Here is a 24,169-nt window from a genome sequence, read left to right on the forward strand (position 1 = left end):
CCTAGGGTAATTTTAGTATTGGCGTGGTTTAATTGGTAAAGTCCAAATGAGGACATTTGCCCACTATTTTGGACAGAATTTCCTGGCATCCATATCCTCACATACCTTTCAAACATGGCTCCTAAATCATCCTAGAGGCTTTATGCTGGGGTGAGTTTTGACCTGGATGCTTGAGATGGAATCTTTTTCTGTCCCTGGGAGCATCAGCATTTAAATGACTGAGTGGATGAACCGAAAGAGGGAATTAGGACTGCGAGCCCTGATTTCACAATGTGCCAGGAAGAAAACTCAGACACAGATAGTATAGCATCACAGTCTGGTTCTGCTTTTCATCTTGGCTGTTCTTCAGGGAGAGAGAGCTGAGCAGCAGAGTTTGCTGGAAAGAACATTCATTTTCACAGCTTTTTTTTGTATGCTCATCTGCAATTTAGGGGATTTAGGGATCCAAATAAAGGTGGATCATATCCTTTACGTCCCCCCAAGCCCAGAAAACGTGCATGAAAACATACACACCCACGTATGTTTTTTTTTTTTTTCTTATAGCTTAAATAGTGAGAGGAGGCATTACAGCTTGAATTCACAATCTCTCCCCTGAGAAAGTTCAGACTTTTTTCAGAAACAACTGAGTAGTTACTGGGAATAGGTGGGTTAGAATAATTCTGCCCCACTCCACTGGCATCTAAAGTCTTGGATAGCTCTGGAAGCATCACTTTTATCCTCTACCCTTAAGCACATGCCCAAGGCCTGAAAGCTTTCATAGAAAACAGAGGGATTTACTGCTTTCTAAGTCATAATAGGACTCGTAGTCATCATTACAATGTCAAACAGGAAAAGAAAACCACAGTAAGGAATTCGTTGCTAGCAAAATGTCTGTATTAAAATACAAAGAAAACATTCCTGTTGGGAACAGTAATTAATAATCTCTCTTTTGTATTGGTACTAACCACACTGCAAGTTCTATTTCCAAACAGACCACAATGTTTCTGAGGAATAAATTCCACCACCGTCATTCTGAACCTCACCCTAAAAAAAGATGTCAGGCAATGGTACAATGCACCCTAGCAATGTTCCAGCATCATTATGCCGGCTTCCTGCAGCAAGTCCCCTTGGAAGTAGGTTAAATCTGGACACTGCTTGGTGATGGCAAGCTCACAGGGCTTCCTATTGTGTTGGAGAATGCGATGATTGCGTTGGAGCCCTTGGAGTTCTTGTTCGTGCCCAGGATGTCCACAGTGGCTTGCTCTGGCTCGGTTTTCCTGAAGATGTTTTTCATGGTTGACTGGAAGTTGTTGGTGACAAAGCAGTAGACAATAGGGTCCATGCAGCTGTTGAGGCTACTCAGAGTCACCGTCACATGGTAGACGAGGAGGCTGACCCTATGGGACATGTTGGAGTTTATGGAGATGGCTACCTGTCGCACGTGGAAAGGAGTGAAGCAGATCATGAAGATGATGAGGACGGTGATAAGGAGTTGCACAGCCCTCATTCTCCTCTCCCGACTCTGGTGCATGAGGCTGGGCTTGGAGAGAGCACACATAATCCTGGCAGTGAAGAAGATGATTATGATGAGGGGGAAGAAGTACTCGCAGACCATCAGGACCAGAATCTTGGAGAGGCAGCACTGGGCAAACTGTATTGCCGTGGTGAGGATGGAGAAAGTCACTACGGTAGCAAAGATCCAGATGAAGACACAGATCCCCTTGGCACAGGTGGGGTTCCTCCATTTACGTGAGGCCTCCACCTGTACGATCGCCAGGTAGCGGTCAACACAGATGCACGTCAGGAAGAGGATGCTACAGTACATGTTGACATAGTAGCCAAAGATATGAACCAAAGAACAATGCTGGCAGTCCCTTGCACTGTAGAACATGATGAGCCGGACTGGCAAGGAGAAGCCCACCAAGAGATCAGTAACAATCAAGTTGATGGTGTAAATAACAGAGGTGGTTTTTGTCTTGGTACGGAAGCAGAATACATACAGTGCCAAGCTGTTCAGCACGACACCCACCAGGAAAATGATGGCATTGACCACCATCAGGGCAATCGATAGGCTGTAAAATTCTCTGTACAGGTCTTCGTCAGGGTGGATGAACATGGAGAACAAGTAGATGCTGGAGTTGGGTCGCTGGGTGGCATTGATATGGTCAAGAGCTGGCAGTTGGGTGGAGGAGGTCGGCATGGTCATTGCCTTCTCAGCAAGCTGGAACAGAAGAAACAGAGGGTTATTGATGGATATATCACATCTTAAGGCTCAGAATCTTGTCCTGAGAACATTTTAACCAATGTATTTGCACATCCTTGGTAATTATATGTATTGCTGTACTCTCTAGGCAGCTTATCAGTCAATACACTAAGTGGCAGGTTGGTACTTGCTAGGAAAATACCTGTTTTTGTAATTACGGTCTTCCAGTGGTTCCAGCTGGGTGTTCTGAGGAAGGCGTGCAGTCCCCACTTCAAGGGTGTTTTGGGGAATCCCAAAACAGTGCGATCCGCACTTCAAGTTGCTCTTCCCCTGCCCTGTTCAAAACTGGATTTAAGACCTGAGCAAGAAGAGAGAAGTGAACTATGCCAAAGGGGGGCAGAGAGGAGAAGGGAAATTAAGGGGTTTGTGTCATACCTGGGCCAACCACATGGCCAGTGGCCCAGAGAAGTGGACGGGGTTGCTGAGGGTAATCAGGGTGCATTGATGCACAGTCCATTTGCTGCTGTGGGAGGGAGTGTCAGACCAGTATAAGGGTCCTACCAAGTCTTACGTCCTGAATAAGGCACTCGATTTTTGAGTTCTTTCTTCATGGGAGCAGTTTCTTCCTAACTGGGGCCTCTCTCTGCCCTGCCGTGGGAGCAGGATAGTGCTGGCAAGCAGAAGACATTTGCCCAACCTTTTGGCACAACCACAGCCCCACTGTCTGACTCCTAAAATATCCCATCCCTTCTCTTAACCAGATGATCCCATTAGAGAGTTGCAGCAGCATCTTCAGGAATGGTGAGACTTTCCTAAAAGCAAAGGGTGGCTGAAGTTTCCAGGAAAACACAAGCAGGTTGTGTGGCATTTTTCTAGAGATCTGCACTCACAGCAACAGCAGCCAGGAAATTTCAACCAGGGGCGTCAGCCACCACTCCTGCCAGGGTCTGACAGTTTAATTTGCAAATCATTCCTGACTTACACACTATTTTAAACTGATTTGTATATTAAAAAGATAAAAAAAAAAGCCCAATATATACAGAGACTTGGCTGGTTTCAATAAAAATAAATGGTTGAAAAATGTCTGGAATATCTCAAAGCAGCTGAGCAGGACTGTGAGGTTAAAAAAATCAGCTTGAATCAGCAGAGAATGATGCTGAAAGACTTGAGTTATGAGGGTTTGAAATCCCTGTTACCGAAGAGCCAAGTGCGGAAGGGCGAGGAGACAAGGAGCTGCAAACACATCTCCCTGGGCTTGCGGGAACCGTGGTGTGCCTGGGCTGTGTGTCTCAATGGGGAAGGCTTGAGATGTTAATGGGTTCCTGATATCGTTCTCCTCCAAGCTTGCCGCATCCTCTGGCAGCTGAATTTCTATCTGCACTAATCCTTTTTTGCTGCTTCTGGGGATCTGGATGATGGCCTGAGGGTGTCCTATTGCCTGCGAGAGGCTTCAGGCTGTTGGTGGCCAGCCACCAAGAGCTTGTTTGTTGGGCTAATGAATGACAAAGTCCTTCTAGCCAGAATTCCTTGGGCTGGACATAGCTCTCTTGAATGCTAAGCAGAGGAGATGGATCATCTCCTTTGACCTCCTGGGAATGTTCCTCCTAAGGCAACACTAAGAGTGTTGCCACAAGGGTTCATTGTTGGCTCGTGTGCATCTAGACTTCCACCAGGACCCCAAGTCCTCTGCAAAGCTGCTTTCCAGCTGGTTGGCCCCAGAATGTACCTGGTTCCTCCCATCTGGTAACTGTCTGCTGTCTTTCAACATTCCCCTGAACGGAGTGGAAGCAAGCGGACACCTCGCCAGTGCTGAATTATTGGAGGTAATATGTCCCCTCAATCTGCTGAGCATGATCCTCCTGATGTAGTGCTGTCTTCACTTTGTCTTGTCAGCTGTAAGAACACACTACTTGCTGTTTATTTTTATTTATTTTTTTTTCCAGCTTAAAATCAACTGTAATCATAGAATCATAGAATGGGTTGGGTTGGAAGGGACCTTAAAGACCATCTAGTTCCACCCCCCTGCCATGGGCAGGGACACCTCCCACCAGCCAAGGTTGCCCAAAGCCCCATCCAGCCTGCCTTGAGCACCTCCAGGGATGGGGCATCCACAGCTTCTCTGGGCAGCCTGTGCCAGTGCCTCGCCACTGAGTAAAGAATTTCTTCCCAATGTCTAATCTAAACCTACCATTCCCCCTGTCCTATCACCACACTCCCTGACAGAGTCCTTCCGCAGTTTTCCTCTAGCCCCCCTGTAGGTACTGGCAGGCCGCTGTAAGGTCTCCCCGGAGTTTCACCAAGCTGAACAACCCCAACTCTCCCATCCTCTTCATAGGAGAGGTGCTCCAGCTCTCTGATCAGCCTCTTGTCTCTCATTTGGACTTGCTCCAACAGGTTTGTGTCCTTCTTATGCTGGGGGCCCCAGAGCTGAACACAGGGCTCCAGGTAGGACCTCATGAGAGCAGAGCAGAGCGGGACAATCACCTCCCTCCCCTGCTGGCCACGCTGCTTTTGATGCAGCCCAGGACACAGTTGGTTTTCTGGGCTGCAAGCATGCACTACTGGCTCATGTTGAATTTCTCATCAACCCCCAAGACCTTCTCCTCAGGGCTGCTCTCAATCCATTCTCCACCCAGCCTGCATTTGTGTAATGCCCAGGTCCTTTCCAACAGAGAAGTTCTGAGCTGTGCTGATGAATAGAGTCAGGATATGGGCAGGCAAACTTCTGGGGAGGGCTGAATGGTGAAGGGGAGGCTGCTTTCCTGCTCCTTCTCACCTTGGAGAGGGTTGGGAAAGAAGTGTGCTTGGTACATGGTCAGCCCTTCAATGAAGAGTCCTCATGGGATGTCACAGACAATCGTGATTTATTATTATTATTATTATTATTATTATTTTATTTTATTTTTCTGTATCATTCACTGGAGTGATCTTAAAGCAGACTATCTGTGGAGCAAAAGCAGAGATTAGGACTAAGAATTTAGGTCTGCCGTCAGGCTCCCCTCTGGAGATGTTTGCATAATTGACTTTGCCATCATCAGGTGTCCTAGGTCAGCCAGCCTTGGGTCTGTTGGCTGCTCTACTTTCTTCTTGCCTCTCATCTAGTCGGTGGAGGTGGTAAAAAAGGAAAGCTGGGTTTTAATATCCTTGAACCTGGGAGGATGTTTATAAGCAAATGGAAATTTGTCATGTTTATGTAGCAGCTCAAATCCATTCATTTGGGTTGCCCATTGGAATGGATAATGCTCAATCACTAAAGCCCTCCTGAAATCAAACCCAGTCCCAAATTATTCTGCAGGACTGAAATCCTGAAGCCTGGTGTCAGACGTCCCAAATAACTGCTGGGCGAAGAGGAATGGTCCTGACTTCTATCCACTTTTGCACTTAGGACATCTCCATCAGCAACCAGATGTTGGAACATGTGTTTTGGAAAGCCTGGGTTACCTCCCCCTGCACTGAACTCTAGCAGCAGCCAACGTCGCACATGTGTTTACGTTATTTTGTCTGGGTCTGACCTAGCCTTCAGACTCCTGGGGAAAAGTCTTGTCTCTTCTGATTTTGTGCCAAGGATGCTGATGGTAAGTGACAGGAAGAAACAGACCCAAGACTTCCTGAAGGCAGTGGAATCGCAAAGTGTGGCACCTGAGAAAGACGCATGGGGAGGATGTAGAAAGTTGGCCCATTTTCTTATGATTTTCTAATATTCTCACCATCTGATCTGCTCTGTTTGTTTGTGTGGCTCTTTAATTACAAACACAAACTGAAACCAGCAGATGCCTGGATCTGCTCCCAGGCTTCCCTTTGCAAATGCTGTCACAGGGAGCACTGCAGAAGCCACTACACCCGTGCAAAAGAGGAAATAAAGACTCCATTGCTTCTCGAGTGCAGCACGAGCTTGTATATCTGTGTTCATAGAGATAGGTGAGCAAGGGGAGAAGACAAAATCACCCATCCCACCCTCTAGGAGGCACTTGAGGGTGTTGACTTGCGTGTACATTTGTCTTCTTATTGTAACCGTAAGGCACTGGCTGTTTGCTCTGATTTTACATCTTGTTAGTAGCTTGCCTCTTCTGCAAGCTTTTTCTTCAGTCTCAGATCCCTTCTCAGGAGAACCTGATACTCATCTTTCATTTTTCTTTTCCTGCTTCAGTGAAGTCAGTAGAAGGCAGTCAGAACTGCCTTCAAATGTGCCCCATCCTCATAATGCTATTGAGGTTTGTAGGGCCCTTTAGCCTAATAGGAAATTATCCCCTATGAGTACTGCCCATACACAGAAATGAAAATCATCAGCATACACAGTGTGCTGGCTTACATAGTCCCCTCTTCCACTGAGCTCCGTGTGCAGTGAAATAAACTCCAGATATTGTAATCACCCAAAAGAATAACAGGCAGCACTTTGCCAAATTGTAACGGAGGAGCTGTGTTAGAGCTGATGTCTCTTCCTACTCTATCGCTGCCCCGCCTGGGCTCACAATACGAGCAGCTACATGAAAGAAACCCTGACAAATGTAAGTAATTCTGAAGATTTCCTCACTGACGAGCGATGGAAAAGCTGCTCTCGGGCTGCAGGGGGAAAAGTCTTCCTCTAATCAAATTGTTGCTGATGGATGTTTGGGTAAATGGCCTTTTTTTTTTTTTTTTTTTATTTTTTTTCTTTTTTTCTTTTTTTTTTTCTGTGGGATTGCTCACAAACAGCGAGGATGGAGAGCTTGACTGGCAAAGCAACGGCATTCTTCTGAGTGCTTTTAATGAGATGGAGCTGGACCAAACCCTTGGTTAACAGCTACTAAGTATTTTTCCATTCTGGGTCTCCAAGCACTTGACAAAGGTACATTGCCCCATGTTGCAGCAGGCTGAACAGAAAGGCAGCGTGACCTCGTGTCTGAGGAAACGTGAACATTTCCAAAGGTTTCCAATTCTGCCCCCATACCCACATTTCCAAGTCCAAAATTACCCCAATCAGGTCTCTCTGTCTCTGCCATCAGAAATACTCATGCAGGTGTTAAAGGGGGGTCAGTTCAACTATACATAACCATGGAGCAGTCAGTGAGGGTCGTGGATAAGCACATGAGAAGCTTTGCAGCCTCCAAAAAACTCTGTTTTGCTATGGTACCTATTCATGGCTTGCAGCTGTAGCATGAACTCACGAAGAGCTACAGGAACCATAGTCAACCTTTCTTGTGGAGTTGATAGCCCTTATGCCACCCCTCTTCCTAAAATGCCCAGAGAGATTGGAGCTGGGCTTTTCCATGCCTAAATCAGCTCGCAGCTCCCCAGATTTTCATGCAATCCCTGTTTCGTGGAGCTGGCAGTCTGCAAAGTCCGTGATGGGTAAATATCCTCCCATCGGAGGGCTGTCTGTGTGCTCCAGTTAGCCTGTGCTGTTATATTATACCTCTCAGGCTGGATTTTGTCTGGCTGGCTGTGAGCAGCATTTGCTTAAAATACAGTAGGCATCTGGGTAGGAACGGGATAAGGGGAGGGATGGAGACGGGAGGTTGACCTGGCTTCCCTTGTTCTGATAAAGGTCCCTGCTCAGCACTGGGAGACAGGGACCTGCTCTGACATACTTATTCATCGTTGCATGATGCAACCAATTCCATCGTTCTTGGGCCAAATAGGAAACAGATGGTCTCTGAGCTGAAAGCAGGACCTGCTGCCTCTTGTCTTGCTCATTTGCTGCTTGGATCCCTCTTGTTCACTCAGCACAGGCAGCTCAGTGCTACATCTGCCCCAGGAGGATATCCTTGGCCGTCCTTTATTTCTTTCCACCCGACTTTTAGCTCTGCATCAGCCCTAAGCCTGACCTTCTGCTTGCTGAAATCGTCAGGAGTTGCTTCCTTGACCCGGAGGACTTTTGGATCTAGCTCAGCAATTCAAATAACGGGATACAAAAGAAAAGGCAGGTCATGCAGTGGAGCTTTCGTCCTAACCACTCTCCAAAAGAGTTATTTATTGGTGCGTGCAGATAGCATCTCTGCATACAGAGAGAACCAGAAAGCCATGCACTGGGATGGGAAAGATGAAAAGGACATTAATAAGTGAGAGCAAGCGTTGTTTAGTATAAACAGCTTCAGCTTTCCTCATCTCCCTGTCCTGAATCTGACCATCTGACCTGGCAAACTGGCTCCTCCATCATCCCCCTGTCCCCCTCACCCTGTCCTGCCTGCTAACCTTGGCATGGCAGCAGCATGTGTTTAGCTTTGCAGCCTCTCCCTGTTTAAAGTTCCCTAGGTGATTTATCATCCTATTTATAAACGAAGGGTTAAACTCACTCTCTTTCCGTTTAAATTGTCTGATTCTCCTTCTGGCAAGCTCTCACTCAACTCGGGCTCAAACTGGCCAAATATGGTGTTTTTGTGCATGTTGAGGACCTTTCCCTATACATGGTAGGGCTCATTCTGTCAGCCTGGGGAGGGTGGGTTTGCTGACAGTGGGAACGGAGGGAGAAAGGGAGAGAAAGAGAATGAATCCAGCTGCCAGCAGGGAAAAGCTGGTTCCCATCTAGCCCCCAAGGCTGTGAGCTGATGTCTGGAGGAGAAAGATCCCACCCCAAAGCAGAAATGAGGCTATTCCCGGGGTGGGGAGGATCTTGTATTTGAGGGCATCACATCTCTGCTCTCACTTGGTTTCTGGGCACTGATGAAGCCCCCTGGTCTGAGGGTGGCTGGACGAAGTGTATGAAACACCTGGCTGTGGGAGAATTGCAGTTGAAAACTGCCAAACCCAGTCCAGGGTAGGATTATTCCTCCTCCTTCGAGGCTGTGGAACTAAAAGGCGCTTTGGAGACACAAAACACACGGCTCTGTGAGGGTCAGATGAAATGACACCTGCTTTCTCATGGTTTTGTGCCTTGCAGTGGCTCAAAGGGTTGGATGAAAGCTTTCCTCTGTTTGAGATGCTTATTAATAGCTTTTTCCCATGTGGACACCAGGCCGCCTTAATGAGCATTCACGTTCCAGCGATTCCCTTGGCTCCAGCACTTGTTTAACTTTCTCCTCTCGTTGTTGCCTAATATCCTGAAAATGGAGGTGATCTTTCCCTTCTGCCAGACTTTGGTTGAAATTAGCCAACAGATTGAAAAACGCTGGGAGGACAGAGGAAGCCAGAGCTGACAAACACCCAACTAGGCACTGAGTACGGCCAGATGAACCATTATGAACCTGCAAGGAGTTTACTTGCACTCTCCACCACACATCCTTTCATTTAGGTCTTCTTCCTTGCAAATTCACAATTGCTTTGGCATTGAAAGGACCGAATGGCTTCTTTCAGAGTGCTTTGCTTGCCTCTTATTTTTTTTTCCTGGTATTAAATATTTTCAGATTTACAACAAATCACATATTCCTTACAGCAGAACCAGCCTGGCTGGGGATGGATAGTAGCTGATTGCCTGGTGCCAGCACCACTCAGCCACATCGTGATTGCCCTTGACTTTTGCAGCTCTCTAGTTGCTCTTCAGAATCAGATTTCCAGCTGGCTGGAGATAAAGTTTGCATGTCCTGGCCCAGGCATGACCAGATGCTGTCCTTTAGGCCACGTAATGCAATGTTAGTTGGCAATCCCGTGATGTTGTTGAGCCATTTGCCTCCTGTCTGATGGGCCCAGCAAGACCACCCATGGTCCTCCAGCTCTAACACCCTGCTATGGATGGGCCATGGGTGTTACCATGAGTTGTGATTTGATTGGAAAGGTTGGACCTGGCGCTTAGGGTCATGGTTTAGTGGGTGACTCTGGTGGTAGGGGGATGGTTGGACCAGATGATCTTGGAGGTCTTCTCCAACCTTAATGATTTTATGATATTTCTAGCCCACCCTGTTGTGTTCAATGCTATTTGTGCACACAGGTGTACCCCACACTTCCTAAAAAACCCAAGGACAAACTCAGGTCCTCAGTGAGCTGCCTGGTTCTGCTGGGGACGAGCAGTAGCCTGTGGGTACCTGCTCAATGATTTAGTCCAACAGGTCATCCAAGCTGATGAAGGATCCCTGCTGGTTAGAGGAGTGGGAACACAACCACATTCCTCTTCTTCCCAGAGCAAAGTGACCAGGAGGGAGGCTTTTGGCTCGATTTGTCTGCTCTCTGCATTTGGGCTTGAGCTGGCTGCTGAACACCAGGTGATGGATGGATGGCCAGTCCGGGACACCCCAGAGACAATCTATATTAAACCTGACGGATCTACATTGTCCATCCCTGATCAGAGCATGCATGGAAATTAGGGAACGAGGCTCCCAAAGATACACAGAGCAGGCAATTCACATGCTGGCGGAGTTCTGCGCAGCTTATACCTCCTCTGTGCCCATTTGCAGCAGTAATGCCTCAGACTTTGAAAGAAGGAGCCCAGACATGCAGGTACAAGTGAACAAAGTGGGATTGTTGATACAAGCTGCAGGTCCCCTGCCTCTCCAGACCCACACACAGTGGTGGGCAAACAGAGGTCCTTCAGCACATCTCTTATGAAGCTTGCTTGTACAAGTCGCCTTAGAAGTGCTAATCACAGAATCATTAAGGTAGGAAAAGACCTCCAAGATCAGCTGTTCCAACCATCCTCCTACCACCAATGTCACCACTAAACCATGTCCCTAAGCACCATGTCCAACCTGTCCTTGAACACCCCCAGGGATGGTGACTCCACCACCTCCCTGAGCAACCCATCCCAATGCCTGACTGCTGTTTCAGAGAGTAATTTTCTCCTAACTTCCAACCTGAACCTCCCCTGGTGCAACTTGAGGCCATTCCCTCTTGTCCAGACATCTTAGGACAACATTTAGATGTCTACAACAACTTACGGATACCACAGCATATTTCACATCCCTCTTTTCTGCTTTACCAGATCCTGGCCATGGAGTGACAGAATTGCTGTATTTTGGTGAACGGCCCATAAACCATGCTGTTAGCATTGCAAAAATCAGTATCTCATAGCTTGCCAGGACTACCAAGTGCCATCTGTCACGAGGGAGCATGGTCTGACATCTCTGCAGCAGGTACTGAGCATTTTTAGCTCTGTAAATCAGAGCATGACTTCTTCGGATCCCTCTCTGTCCTTAGTGGACTAGTATAGTAGGAGGGGAAAGTACATCTTTATTTGGGAAAAACAAAACAAACCAAAACAAAAAACAAACTTCCAAGAAGTTTTAAAATTCTTTTTAAAGCTAAATCTGGAAAGAAACTAATGGGCTTGGAGTTTGGTAGGTCTAGCCAGTAGAAATGTATCTGTGCCTGTCTTCTTGGGAAGCTGCAGCAGTACAAGAGAAATGCATTTGATTTTTTGGGGGATTAGAGTAATCCATCTAACATTTCAAGGGTGGCTGGGACACAACGCTAGAAATGTCAGTTTGGAATAAAAGCTGTCCTGGCTGTGTCCAAGGAGAGCCCTGCAGTGAGTTTTACCATATAGGCACATCCAGGAACTCCACAGGCATGTACACAACCACGATGGGAGTTTAAACTGAGTGACATCAGGCCTGTGATCTACCCCTTGTTTTTGAAAAGGAAGTTTTTAATTGCAAATTTAGCTATCTATGAATACTTTTCCATCTCTGCCTCCTGCTGCCTGCTGGCTCTGTCCTGTGGCAAGAAGCCCAAGCAGGACGCTGGGGAAGAGCAGCAGCAGAGGTTTGCCTTCGGGCAATACCTGCGGCTCTGTATGGTCCAGGACAGAAAAAGCCAAGCTGAATGCCCATGGAGTAGAGGAGGTGACACAAATGCAGCTGGGGACAAAGGGGAGTGCAGAAGATGAAAATTTTGGTGTGCTTGCACCTCCCCACGAGCAGCAGACCAGCCCAGCACAGATGCACCTCTGCAGCCCAGTGCTCACTTCAAGCCATGCTGCCCTCTTGGCTGAAGGGGGAAACTGAGGCACGGAGCCATGATTAACCCAGGGAGCAGACATTTTTTTGAGGAATCCCAGGATGGATTACCAGATCTTAACCTTTTGGGGACTGGCTGCTGTGGTTTCCCTCCCTAGGCATGTATGTCACTGTGCTGTGCAGACAGCTCCCCACCTAGTGCCTTAAGGGTTTTGCAAATTCTGGATTAATCTGAAAAAAACATTGAGGTGTTGAAGGATGTGGTGCTATAAAAGCAGGGAGAATTTCTGAAGAAGTCTGTTAAGGATCTTGGAGAGAATCTGCTTCTCCCTAGGCTGACCCAGCAAGATGATTCAGAGAAAGAAAACTGCATCTTTCCTAGAGCTGAACTTGCACCCTTCTGTGTGGCCAGAGATAAAATGCCCCCAGTCCCCTGAGCCATGCAATGCACTGACTTATCTACTGGCTTCGAAAACCTGCACAAATTTATTTTCCCCAAATTTCATTACGCAGACACAAACGAAACAGCCCCCCACTTTCACAAGGGCTAGCATAGTACTTTTCACTGGGGGGAAACCAGCACCTTTGCATACCTTTCATCACCCCCCATCTCCTTGGAAAACAGACAAATATCATGGCACAGCCCCAAAACCCCACAACGGGAAGCTCACAATGTGGGCAGAGCAGCCCCATGGTGCAGCCCGGGCACCTTCTGGAGATCTTCCACACCTGCAGCAAGGGCAGAGCCACAGGCTCTGCAAGCAGCTCTTCCACATATTCAACAACATGCTCTTTCCACCTCACCCTGCTGGGGCTCCCTACCATGATAACCTCAATTTCCAGGCTTGGGGTCACATCTTCAGCATCTCCCTTCTGCCCCCTCTCTGCCACCTCCCCGATCACTCGCTCCCCCATTTGGGACCGACATCCCATAGCATCTTCTGATCTATCCCTCCACGGTGGACTGACTTACCTCTGGCCCGATCTCCCTTCTATGTCAGAGGAGCTGCTGGTAAGAAAATTTCCTCGTGGACCTGACTGCTATCGCCCCAGGAAAGAGACATCTGTTCCTACAAGCAGAACAACTGGAGTGACTACAGAACATGAAGAAATGCCTAATCTCTCTTGTGCGCTCTCTGTCTCCCCCCCCCCCCCTTCTAAATATAGCCTTGCAACTAATGGGAAAAAATACACACTACCAAAAAAAAAAAAAAAATATTTCCACTTGTCTTTTAGTGTTCAGAATTTCTCCCTGAACATCTGGCTCCTTGCCCTAAATCTCTCTGAAATTTATGAAGTGTTGGAAATGCTAGAGAGGGCTCCAGCCTTCCTCGCTGTGCTAATGCCTGAACCTCTCTAGTGAACTAACAGTGACGTTGCTGCCCACCCTGTCCCCTCCCCAGGTCAATTTTCCTATGTCTCTGTGGGAACAAAATCTCCTTGCTGAGCATTCAGTAAACTCAAGGCCACTGCAAAGTCACCGAGCCACCACCGTGTGACACGGGAGGGAAATACCTCTCTTTTTGTCTTCCCTACATGAACTGGGATTAGATAGAAACATCCCTGGCACTCACAGGAAGGTGTTGAACCAAATACATGATGCCTGGGACGTGCTTTGAACCAGCCCAGCTGTCCAGACCCTAAGAAAGGACCTGGCAGAGGGAGATGAAGGGTGACTTTGCACGCCTTGGTGACTTCTGGCTGCAGTCATTTGAGAGAGGGGTTGATCAGATCTGTCCGTGGACTAGGTTGAAGGGGTTGAGTGAAGGCTATTTGAGGGTGCAAATAGACAGCCTGAAGTTCCCCAGCACATTCGACCATCCTCACACAGCCCTTTCCTTCTGGTGCTAGAGTCACTGTGGGCATCGGAGCCTGGAGCTGAGTTTTCCTTCACACTCGACTGCAGGAGAAGAGGGGGCACAACATAAGATTGGGCACAACATAATGAAGGGTCACCTTGCTGAGACAGGCCCAAGCCACACATCTGGACCAGCTTTCAAGATGTCTTTGTGGACCGATACTGTAAGGACCCAAATCTCCCAAATCTCTGACCACCCCTCATGATGGGATGTTTTCTGGTCTAGACTGGGTACCAAAAAAGCCATCTTCTGAGGGGCAGGCGTCAAAGATGCACAGATGTTATTTCCAAGAGGCTTTACAGGAGCTTTAGGGGTCCCTCTTGGGAAAAAAAAGGCAGTGAAAAAAAACAAAGCAAAACATTTCATCAAATGTAGTTATTTAGAAGGACAGGGAGAATGGATAGGAATTTAGTGCCAGCCCTTGGCTGCTGTCTTCCTGCACCATTTAGATAAAGACCACTCTGGTGCCAAGACAACAAAGAGGCAGGACATGGCCTGTCACAACACAACAAGATCAACTGAGAGGCATTGAATTCCAGGTCAAGAGGCCAAATCCATAAATAGCGGAGAGGTAAACTCCACACATGCGTGTCTTGCTGGAGCAAAAACAGTAGCTATGGATATTAGAGAAGGTTGACCTCATTTTCTGGAATTAGTTTTTCACCCTTGGATCTTTCCCAGGAAGTCTGAGCCGATCTCTTAAGTCTGGTTATTTCATCGATTTTCTATTTTGAGTTTCCTCAGAATGAGGGGCAGATTCTTCCCCCACGTTCAGGAGCATCCCCCTCGACTTTACGTGCTCCCTGATGCAGGCATCCCAGCCTTCACAACTGACCTCCAGCTCAGGCACGTGCCTGGGATCTCATCTGCTTTTCACTTCCTTATGACTTGGAAAGCAAGTGTGATTGGAGGGCCTCCATGAGTCATCTCTGGCTAATAAAATTGCCTTCACTTCCTTCATTCTTGGGAGCTGGGCAAGATGAAGAACGAAAGAGAAGAAACCAACCAGCGCTGGGTGGGGAGGGTGAACTTGTACCCTATTGTTCTTATTGCCTATGGTAGCAAATGCTTAATTTTCTACTAGCGTGTCAACAATCCTGATATATTTAGGGAACAGCTCTAGAGTTACAAATTCGAGACTGAAAAAAGCGAGGAGACTTTTCTCCAGGATGAGGTATTGATACCTGCACTCAGTTCACCTGCTCTGGGATTTCCTGGCCCTTCCTAAATGAGGACCAACTTGGTTTTGTTCTTCTGTGTGATGCACAAGAGTTTCTTCCCATCCCTTATGCACAGGATAATGAATGCCCGTCACTCCCCCACTATCCCAGCTTCTCCCTCCTTGCTGAATTTAGAGCTAGACTTGGAGTGGCAACAGCTGCAAAGTTTCAAGTTGTGTCTGAGATAGCGCAGAGCATGCCTTATCAGGAAGCAGATGCTGCTGTTAAGGTGGAGGAGGTCCGTCCGGGTTCTGGGCCATGCTTTGGCCCAGGCACAGTTCCCACACTCGACTTTGGGAGGAGTTGTAACCGTAGCTGATGAATGAAGAGCTTCCATCATCTCTTGTTTTTCAGGCATTTATCACGCTCCCGAAGGGGAAAAATAAGGGAAGCTTTAGTAAGTGGAAAATTTTCAAGCTTTTTGGCTCAATATCATAGAATCATAGAAACATTAAGGTTGGAAAAGACCTCCAAGAGTATGCAACAATATCAAATATTGCAGTGGATGCCTTGAGAGTATAAGTGGAAGGAGGTATTGGATCAGCTGAAATTAGCACATGGGATAACAATAGTCAGGGCATGGAAGAGTGCTTCTGGCCCATAATAATTCCTAGCAATCCTGTAACGGTGGGGATGAACATGTCTGAACATGCTGTTTTTGTCGGGAAGTTAGACTGAACAGATTCTCAGAAATTCATTCTTTTTTCAGTGCTGTAGGAGAGCTTCTACCCAAGTAGCTCCCGGACCCAGACCCAATGCAATAGAGCCCAAAAAGTTGAGGAGCCTTTATTTAGGGTCATGACTTCATGGAGACACTAAAGGATAGGATCCTCACTGCATGGAGGACACAAGAAGAGTAGGATCTTCACTCAGTGGACTGGGAAACCTCTTTTGATTAGCTGCTTCAGACAACATGAACTCACATGCCCATAGCCCACCTCTCAAACATTTTCCCATTTTCCCTCCAACACAGGTATTTCTAAAATGTTCATCCACTGTCTCACTCCTGCGTGAGGCAGCAGGAAAACCAGAAAGAGAAATGGGAAGAGGGAATGCCCACAGTCACAAACACAAGCCCATCCTCAGAAGGCTGCTTGTAGAGGAGGTTGCCCAGCCAACGGAGATGCAGGCTTGAGGAAGAATGATGTGGATGTAGTCTGCTCCCTGCCACGTGAGTAAATGCTGTGCTTTACCACAGCAGGAAAAGTTAATGGCATGGAGGACAGCCTACATCCATTTTACCCTCCCCAGCTCCTCTTGTAAACTACACAACATTTGGCTTAGGGTAAAATCTGCAGACACTGAGACTCTCCACGAATGTGTAGGAATGTCCTTCCTTGCAGAGGGTCGTGGTCAACCCCATCGCGCTTCCTTGCCATTAACGAGTCGGACGTGTGTTCCTTTCCCCTGGAAGGAAAGCCTTGGACAGCAGTGTGGGAACGTTGTCAAAGGACGAGGAACAAAAGGCTGGCTTCTGTCCCAGCCCTGCTGCAGGGCCTCACGGAGCTGAGCGGGGTTCGGCAGGTGCCGAGCTACTGCCTGGTGGATGAAAGCACCTGCCCTAACTTCTTTTGTCTCCCAGAACTTGTCCCTCTCCTGCAAAGCTGGGGCAGAAACACCAAAGGGGTACCTGAGCTTTTTATTCCCAGAGGAGGAGGAGATCTGGCCGCTTCCCCTAATCACATTCAGCATCCCATTACCTGCTTCTCAGCATGAGCAACAGAGGCTGCGGTGAGCTATAAAAGATGATCCAGCTGCCCCTATAATTACCTCTCAGCGGGGCCCAGAGGCAGCTGTACCTACCTGACATAAGAGGCTCAGCAGACAGCAGTCTTTTTTTTCCTGCCAAGGCACTGCTCTGAAATCACAGGCACTTCCCAGCACCCTCTGGGCTGTCACTCAGCATCCTCAGAGCACAGCAAAGGCCAGAAGGACCCTTAGCCTCCAAACAGGCTCCCCATCCTGTTTACACCGGGAGGGAGATCAGACAGGGGGCTTCTGATGATGGGATGCAGCCGTGCTTTGTCCATTTGATGAGGAACAGGGAAATAAAAGTGGTTCCCAAATGTTGTCCATGGCTCCCGGCGGGTGAGTCAGGCATGGGGGAGAAAGTATGCAAGAGCCTGTTTCCTGCCTGCCTGCTGCATTTTTTAGGAACTGAATTTTCTGAGCATTTCCTCCCCCTGGGTTTCTCTCCCCTGGCCGTGGCATTTTTGCTGAGCTGAAAAATGTGAAGGCGTCTGCAGGGCACGAGGAGTGAGCTGCTTCTCCGGGTGACCCCGAGGTCTGTCCTGGTACATCGGTCCTGCCTGTGCCCATTTCTCGTATGACAAGGGGTATAGAGCTGGATGTGCCCTGTCCTGCTATAGACATACTCTGTGAGGGGTCAGGATCCCCTTTTCTAGCTCAGTCTGCCCAGATCAACCCCGCTGTCACACCAGTGAGGTTTCTGACAAAGATCCTCAGTCAAGACACCAACAAAAAGAGCTGGAGAGACCCTTCAGCAACCCAACAAAGCACATCACATCTCAACCACCCCTTGCTATCCATCACCATTTTGGACCCCTTGTGAGGTCTCCCTCTAACCTTTATGCCCCCAGCTCTGGCCAGCAGCCACTTCTTGCATTTTTTTTTTTTTCTTCCTTGCTATTTTTTTCAAAGTTTCAGGACCTAATTGCCAAGAACACAACGTCCAGTGTCACAACCTCACCGCGGAGCTCTCCCCATTCCCAGCAAAGCAATCCCTGCTGGATTTGTTTGTCGCTGGGCGCACAGGGACACGGGTGCTTGGAGAGGAAAGCCATGCAGGCAGCCGGGGCTTTGGCATCACTCGGGCACACATGCTCCAGGAGGTCAGGGCCGGGCCCTGTGGAGTGGCTCTTGCCCAGCTCTGGCTCCAGGCCTGCAAAGCAGGAATCAGGAGGACACTGGGCTTGGCTGTGCGGGGCTGCAGCTCCAGGGTGGTCAACAGAACCCCCAAGTGTCTCTTGGTGCTCTGGTTGTGTGTTTGGGGTGATAGGAAACACAACGTGAAAGGGTTGAGCCAGAAAACCTTGAACCAAGCTCTGGAAGTGGTATTCCAGAGGGGTTGTGGAGTCTCCTCCTTGGAGATCTTCAAAAGCCACCAGGACGTGGTCCTGGGCATCCTGCTTGAGCAGGGGCTGGACCAGATGGCCCCAGAGGTCCCTTCCCACCTCCAGCATTTGGTGAGCCCAAGCTGAGCGCGTAGATGTGGGGTGCAGAGGACTGAAAGGACGTTCACAAACATACAGCAAGCAAGCAGCAGGGACCTTAGGGGGCCAATCTGGTACCTCCACCTGCTCCAATTTAGCAGATGCTGCCAGGACCATCTGCTCAATGCCAGGCTCCTTCACTGTGCAAGCAGCTGAACCCATGCCCCGGAGCCACGTGGAGTCACAGAAACCAGGAGGCAGGAAGCCTGCGAGTCAGAAAATCTGCTCTTTGGCTCCACGCTCCCCCAATGGCTTTACAGAAAATCACGTCCCCTCCCTGTACTTTTTCTCTGCAAGCTGAACCCATGCTAATCCTCTTCTCCCGTCCCCTTTGTTCGCCTGCTTTGTGGGGATTGCGCAGAGCTGCCTTTTGTTAGAGGCACGTGGAGCTCAGTGATGCTCTGGTCCAGAATAGGGCAGCATAAATCTGGTGGATTATGGTAGGAAATTCCACGGGGATGAAAAACCCTATAGGAACATGAAGAAAATAAAGGGCCCCATTTGGAAAAACAACAACAACAACAACAACAACAAAAATAACAAAACAAAAAAATCCCCACCCAACTCCGCTGCTGCTCGGTTACAAGTGATTCCTAAAATTGCTGCCTCTGGACGAAGCTGGTACATTTGCTGATTTTTTTTTTCCTGTTATTTTGGAGTTTTTATTTTTTTTTTCCCTTTGTGTTTTCAGCTCTTTGGAATTACAGCTCCTGTCCCTGCAGGCAGGCCCTGCTCCCACAGCAAGCTCTGTGCAAGGGGCCTCGCTGGCGAGAAAGCCACCACCTGTGAAGGTGCCTCAGTTTCCCTATTATCGAAATGGCCCCTCTAAGCATAAGGTGCAGAAATACCCCTTTCTTGATAGTTTTTCAGGAAGTGGAGGAGGGAATTAGCATGTGATATGAGAAACTGCAATGCCAGCACAGTCAGTTTTCTCTTGAAAACCCGTGGATGGGCAGCAGAATCCAGCAGGCACTGTTGGTTCTGTTGGTGGGTTTTGCCGTAGGATTGCTATAGGATTTCATCCCTCACAGGGGGCATAAGGGACCTGCAGTAGACCCAGGTCAGGTGGAAATTTTGGGGAAAGTTTTCTCTGCTTTGGAGGAGGTTATGGACAGGAGCAGGTCATCACTACCAGTTATCAAGGACGTCTTCAACTCGTTGAGGTATGGGCAAGAGATGGTAGGATGTATGGAAGACCTCCAGTTCATGTTTTTGGCCTCAAAGTGAATTTTTTATCAGGAGTAAAAGCTCAGCCTGCCACTGCTAAATGGTTCCTCTCCATAACATCATCTCGTTACTCCTAGCTTCTGTCTTTGTTATTTCAGGTGGTGCTGCAAAGTGCCATTTGGCACCCATGCACTGCGGCCCTTTGCACCGCCTGGAAGGATTTCATCCTAGAAAAGCACTACTAGATGTAATAAATAGTGTTAAATGGTCTAATGAATGGATATGTGCCTTGGAAAAGGCTCTGCAGGTGAAACCCATGACTGTACCACAACCCAAGTGTCTCCTCCTTACAGGCACATTCTGCTGGCTTCTTTAAAGCAAAAATCCAGCCTGCTGTGGTTGCTAAATCGGGCTCTGCTTCTTTGGGTGTCTTTCCATTTTCCAAGAAAAATAAACCGCAGGCCCTGTATTTTTAGATATGCCATCCGATCACGGCCAGTCGTTTATCAGCCCCAATACCGTGAGTCGAGATGCTGAGCTCCATGGCTGAGCTCCCTTGGGCAAGAAGTGGTGGCTCAAGCCCTCCTGAGTGTATTAATAAATCAGCATGTGTAAAATAATCGGGCACTTCCCTAGGTAAGCTGCTCACGAGGAGTCACACCGTCGGGATTTATTGCTGCTGGTGTCTTAGCAGCTCCTGTTCCTTGGGAGAACTTAATACCGCGGTGAGTGGGAGGCGAGCAGCCCTGGTATGAGACATCCCTAATCTAGGCAGGGGCCAGAGGCAGCATGACTCCCCTTCCTCTCCCCACCAGTGACTCTGGCTCCTGACGTCTGCTCCTTGCTATTTCAGTCCTGGGCATCCTCCGAGGTGGCTGCTGCTCGGTGGCTTCACGGGACGCAGGGCTGAGACAGGGTGGGATATGCAAAGCCTGTGCAGCTCTCCCAGCATTTCAGAATCCATCTGGGGATGGTGGGAGAAGGGGTAGCCTGGGGGCAGCATGTTTCCCTGGGCTTTTCCTTGTGCAGTCCTGCTCCATGCAACCCTGCCCTGTGTGAGCTTGCCCCACGATCGATACTTGCTCAATTCACCCTGCACAGCACTGCATGAATGTGGTCAGTGTCTAAGAAAGCTCTGCCCCTTGCTGACTTGCTTCAGCTCCCGAGTCTGTCTCTAACACAAGTGCAGTCTGCAGACATTTTGGTGTGTTTGATCAAAGCCACAGGAAGCCCTGAGCCTGGGGTGTGAAAAACGGGCTGCCATGCTCCTGCAAGTTTGTTTGCTGTGCTGCTTCATCACTCTCATGACAAACAATTTATCTACATAACTGGTGGCTGAAGACAGCGTGATGTGCCTTGGCAGCCTGGATTTTTCCTGGAGATGTATTGCTTGGCTTATTCGAGCAGGGGAAAAAGAGACAGCCTGCCTCCCGGGGGACTGCCACTCTGCAAGTGCAAGCAGGTGAACCCCGGCTGCAACCACCCAGGTTTTCCTCTCCGTCCTGCCAGATGAAGCCCTTGGTGTCCTGGATGAAGCAGAGAACTTAAACAAACCTCCCCGCCCTCATCCACAAGGCCAAATCCTACTTGCGACAGCTCCTCTATGGGGCAGCTCCCCAGGGAGACCCAAATCCATCTCTCCAGGTGTCCTACAGAGAGAACTGACAACCCAAGTGGACTCAGTGATGACTGATGTCATATCCCACGTTTGGTGGCTTTAGGGCATGTCCCAAAACCCCAGCTTTCTGGCAGGTATTTGCAGAGCAGGTGGCTGGAGCCATGAAGAGGAAGGGACATTTGCCAGTAGATCCTTTTGTACTGACGAGGAAGAAATCACCCTTTTTGTTGTGTGACAATGGCCGCTTTGAGGCTATGATAGATGACTTGCACATCTTTTATGGATTATGTGTAAGAGGCAATAAAGAATTCAGTCCTCTGGGTCTATACACTAATGGAATATCGATCCCCATAAATATCATGTTGAGATCGAACAGCAGTGTCCCTAGTTAGTGTCATCCCACCAGGTGATGTTGTTTCTTTTGGTAACCCAGCCCTGCTCAGCCCAGACCCATCTGCCCCAAAGCTTCACACCTTTCTGTTCCTCTCACTCGCCCCTTATCCCAGCCCAACTTCTTTGACCTTGGGGCTTTGTCAAGTGTGGCTGGGCTCTGCTGTGTCTCCCTAGGACCTACTGGAAGGGGAGAGTTTCTCTGCTAAGCAGTGGATAGGATTTTCTTTCTGTGGGTAGCCTTAATCGGTTGTTTTGAGTGAAATGCCACAAAATTAAAATCCAAGTATGAAAACTGGAGGGGAGGTGAAAGAGAGCAAGTAGAGGTGTCAGGGTCCTTAGAGTATTTGCAGAAGCAGCAGATGTTCCTCAGATGGGGCTGTAGACCTGACCTTAGATGTTACAGGAGGTTTGTTAAGATGCACGTTTAGGTGATACATGGTTCTACCTCTCCTTAAACCCAACACCTGGGCATGTAAAAAAACTGGCCCTGGTGTAAAGAAAAGTCCAAGCAATATGTGTTTTGTGTGTTTTTCTGAGTGTTACTCCCATGGGGGAGTTCTGGCTCCCGCTTTAATAAGGGCTTGGGAATTTGGACGTCTGCATTTTTAGATGCTGGGACTCATGTCTCCTTAAAGGGTGACGTTTCCCCAAATGTGCTGAGCACCTGCCTGCTGAAAATCCCCATCTACGTGTCTCCAGCCTGTTAAAATGCAGGCAGCCAACCTCCCTTCTGACCAGCTGGAGGGCAGGATTTTGTCTTCCCCCCTGAAGGAGGACACAGGGGCAGGACAGCCCCGTGTCCCTGCAAGAACAGCACCCCCCCAGGGTTCATCCCTGTCCTCAGAGGGCTGTGGTGCACACATGGGGGAGCAGCGCCACGGTGGCGTTGTACGTGCACGGGGTGGGATTTATTGCTCTGTTCAGCAGCCTCCCCCATTCCGCCGCCTGCGGGAGAACGTGCCGTGAGGGATGTTTCGTGTACAATTCCTTCCTTGGCCTTTGCCTCCGTCTTCAAAACAGGGGAAGGAAAGCTTTTAGGGTGCTTTCAGTGCCTTTGCGCTCTGAGGGGAGGGAAGAGATGGCTCCGTCCCTGTGTTTTGTCTCAACACATGGGGGAGGGGGGGGGAGAAAGGCAAAGGAGGCTCAAATGGAGTTAAGCAAAACATGCTGAAATTATTAATAAATTAATAAATACAGTAAGTGGCCATGTGTCCTTGTAGGAAGAGAGGAGGGAAGAAGGGCATTTGCTGTCCCTTTTGTGGGCTGGCAGAGATTTCTGCAGGCAAAGGAGACAGAAATCTCTTTTCTTAGTAAAGAGGTTCCCACTGAAGGCAGTGCCTGTGGATGCTGTGTCATGGAGGTGGTGGGCATTTCTGCCTCTTTTTTACATGGCATCCTAGTTTTCTTCCAGCTCTGCTCAGGGCTTGCAGCAGGAGCTGAGGTGCAGCCTTTTGCATCTAATATTAGATGACAGAGGCATTTGCCCCGGTGGTTTTCAATTGGGACCATCAGGCACACGTAATAGGGATTAAACTTTTATGCCCACTGCCTTTTACTTTTGAATGGGGGAGTTTCAGCTTTGCTGGAGGAGCGGCCATTTCGGGAGAAGGGACAGCTTTTTGCTGAGGGAGAGAAACTGGCCCTGGCATGTGAGAAATGCTAGGAAAGAAGGCGCCTCATGTTACCAAAACACAGCTGAAATGGGTCCAAAGAGCTGCATTTCCAATTCATCACACTCCGCCGCTGACTATGGTTTGTGTACACGACAGGAGGTGCTCTCTATATGATGTACTGCAGCCAGACACGTCTCGGCCAGCTGCGCGTGGGACCATTCATCTCTTTCACCCACCAGCTGCTTCCCCCATTCAGGAACATCCAAAGCAAGGGTGCTTTCCATACCAAGTTTCCTGCTCCCTAATGGTATGTTGCAAAGTTCATTTTGAGCCCTCTCAGACCGTCGTTTTCATCGTGTGGGTGTAAAATCTCTGTCTAGCTCTGCATCCCTACACGGGGACATCTGCAAGATGTGTACGTGTATACGTAGCTGGACTCAACAGAGGTAGTCAGAATAGGGAGATACACCAGAAATATTCATATTTATTTTTTTCATACAGAATCTCTCAGCACAGCCTGCAGCCTGCTTTATACATGTCAAATGTGCATCCTCATGCATATGTACCTGGCTAGAAGGTGGGCCAGCACAAATTTGGCTTTCACCTGCACCAGTTCACCCACATCTCCCTCGATGAGACTCCCACTGCACCAGCACAAAACTCTCCAGCCCTCCCCTTCCCTTGCAGCACCTGGTGCAGGAGGTGCTCCTCAGGAGATGCTCATCAGGAGATGTTCATCAGGAGATGCACATTAGGAGATGCTCCTTGCCGTCCCCGTTCCCACCTGTGTGGAGCCAACAGCACCCAAAACCACGTGCTTTTTCCTCCTTTTTCCCAGCTTGCAGGGACTCCCATCCCAATCCGCGTGCCTCCAAACTCTCAGCCCAGCCAGGGCTGCCTTCCCAAGCTGCAGCTGGTAAATCTCCCTCCCTCTCCCCCTCGCTGCACGTCCCCCGCCGGTACTTACGCAGCTCGGATGAGAAAGCTCAGCTGCTGATCCCGCTCCTGGATTCCTCGACCGAGCGACAGCGTGCTCGCTCTCCAGCGCTCAGCCCGGCACAGCGATACAGGAACCAGACCT

The 24,169-nt window shown here is 48.8% G+C and overlaps 1 protein-coding gene across 2 annotated transcripts; it reads right to left on the reverse strand.

Moving 5' to 3' along the window:
• Positions 1–851: 851 nt before the first annotated feature.
• Positions 852–24,169, reverse strand: GPR20 (G protein-coupled receptor 20). Of its 2 annotated transcripts, none has more exons than XM_035319774.1 (2): positions 24,056–24,169; positions 852–2,200 (listed from the first exon to the last, which is right to left on the reverse strand). In XM_035319774.1, exon 2 carries the CDS (start codon positions 2,183–2,185, stop codon positions 1,118–1,120), a length of 1,068 nt encoding a protein of 355 aa, XP_035175665.1. In that variant the 5' UTR covers positions 2,186–2,200; positions 24,056–24,169; the 3' UTR covers positions 852–1,117. The 2 variants fall into 2 exon arrangements, with proteins under 2 accessions (XP_035175665.1, XP_035175664.1); XM_035319773.1 differs by lacking the exon at positions 24,056–24,169 and adding an exon at positions 12,959–13,174.

Source organism: Oxyura jamaicensis, chromosome 2 (genome assembly GCF_011077185.1).
Source record: "Oxyura jamaicensis isolate SHBP4307 breed ruddy duck chromosome 2, BPBGC_Ojam_1.0, whole genome shotgun sequence".
NCBI classification, from domain to species: Eukaryota; Metazoa; Chordata; class Aves; order Anseriformes; family Anatidae; genus Oxyura; species Oxyura jamaicensis.

Excerpts from the sequence above, each read along its gene's own strand:
- GPR20 (XM_035319774.1), bottom strand. The coding sequence starts at position 2,185 with ATGACCATGCCGACCTCCTCCACCCAACTGCCAGCTCTTGACCATATC.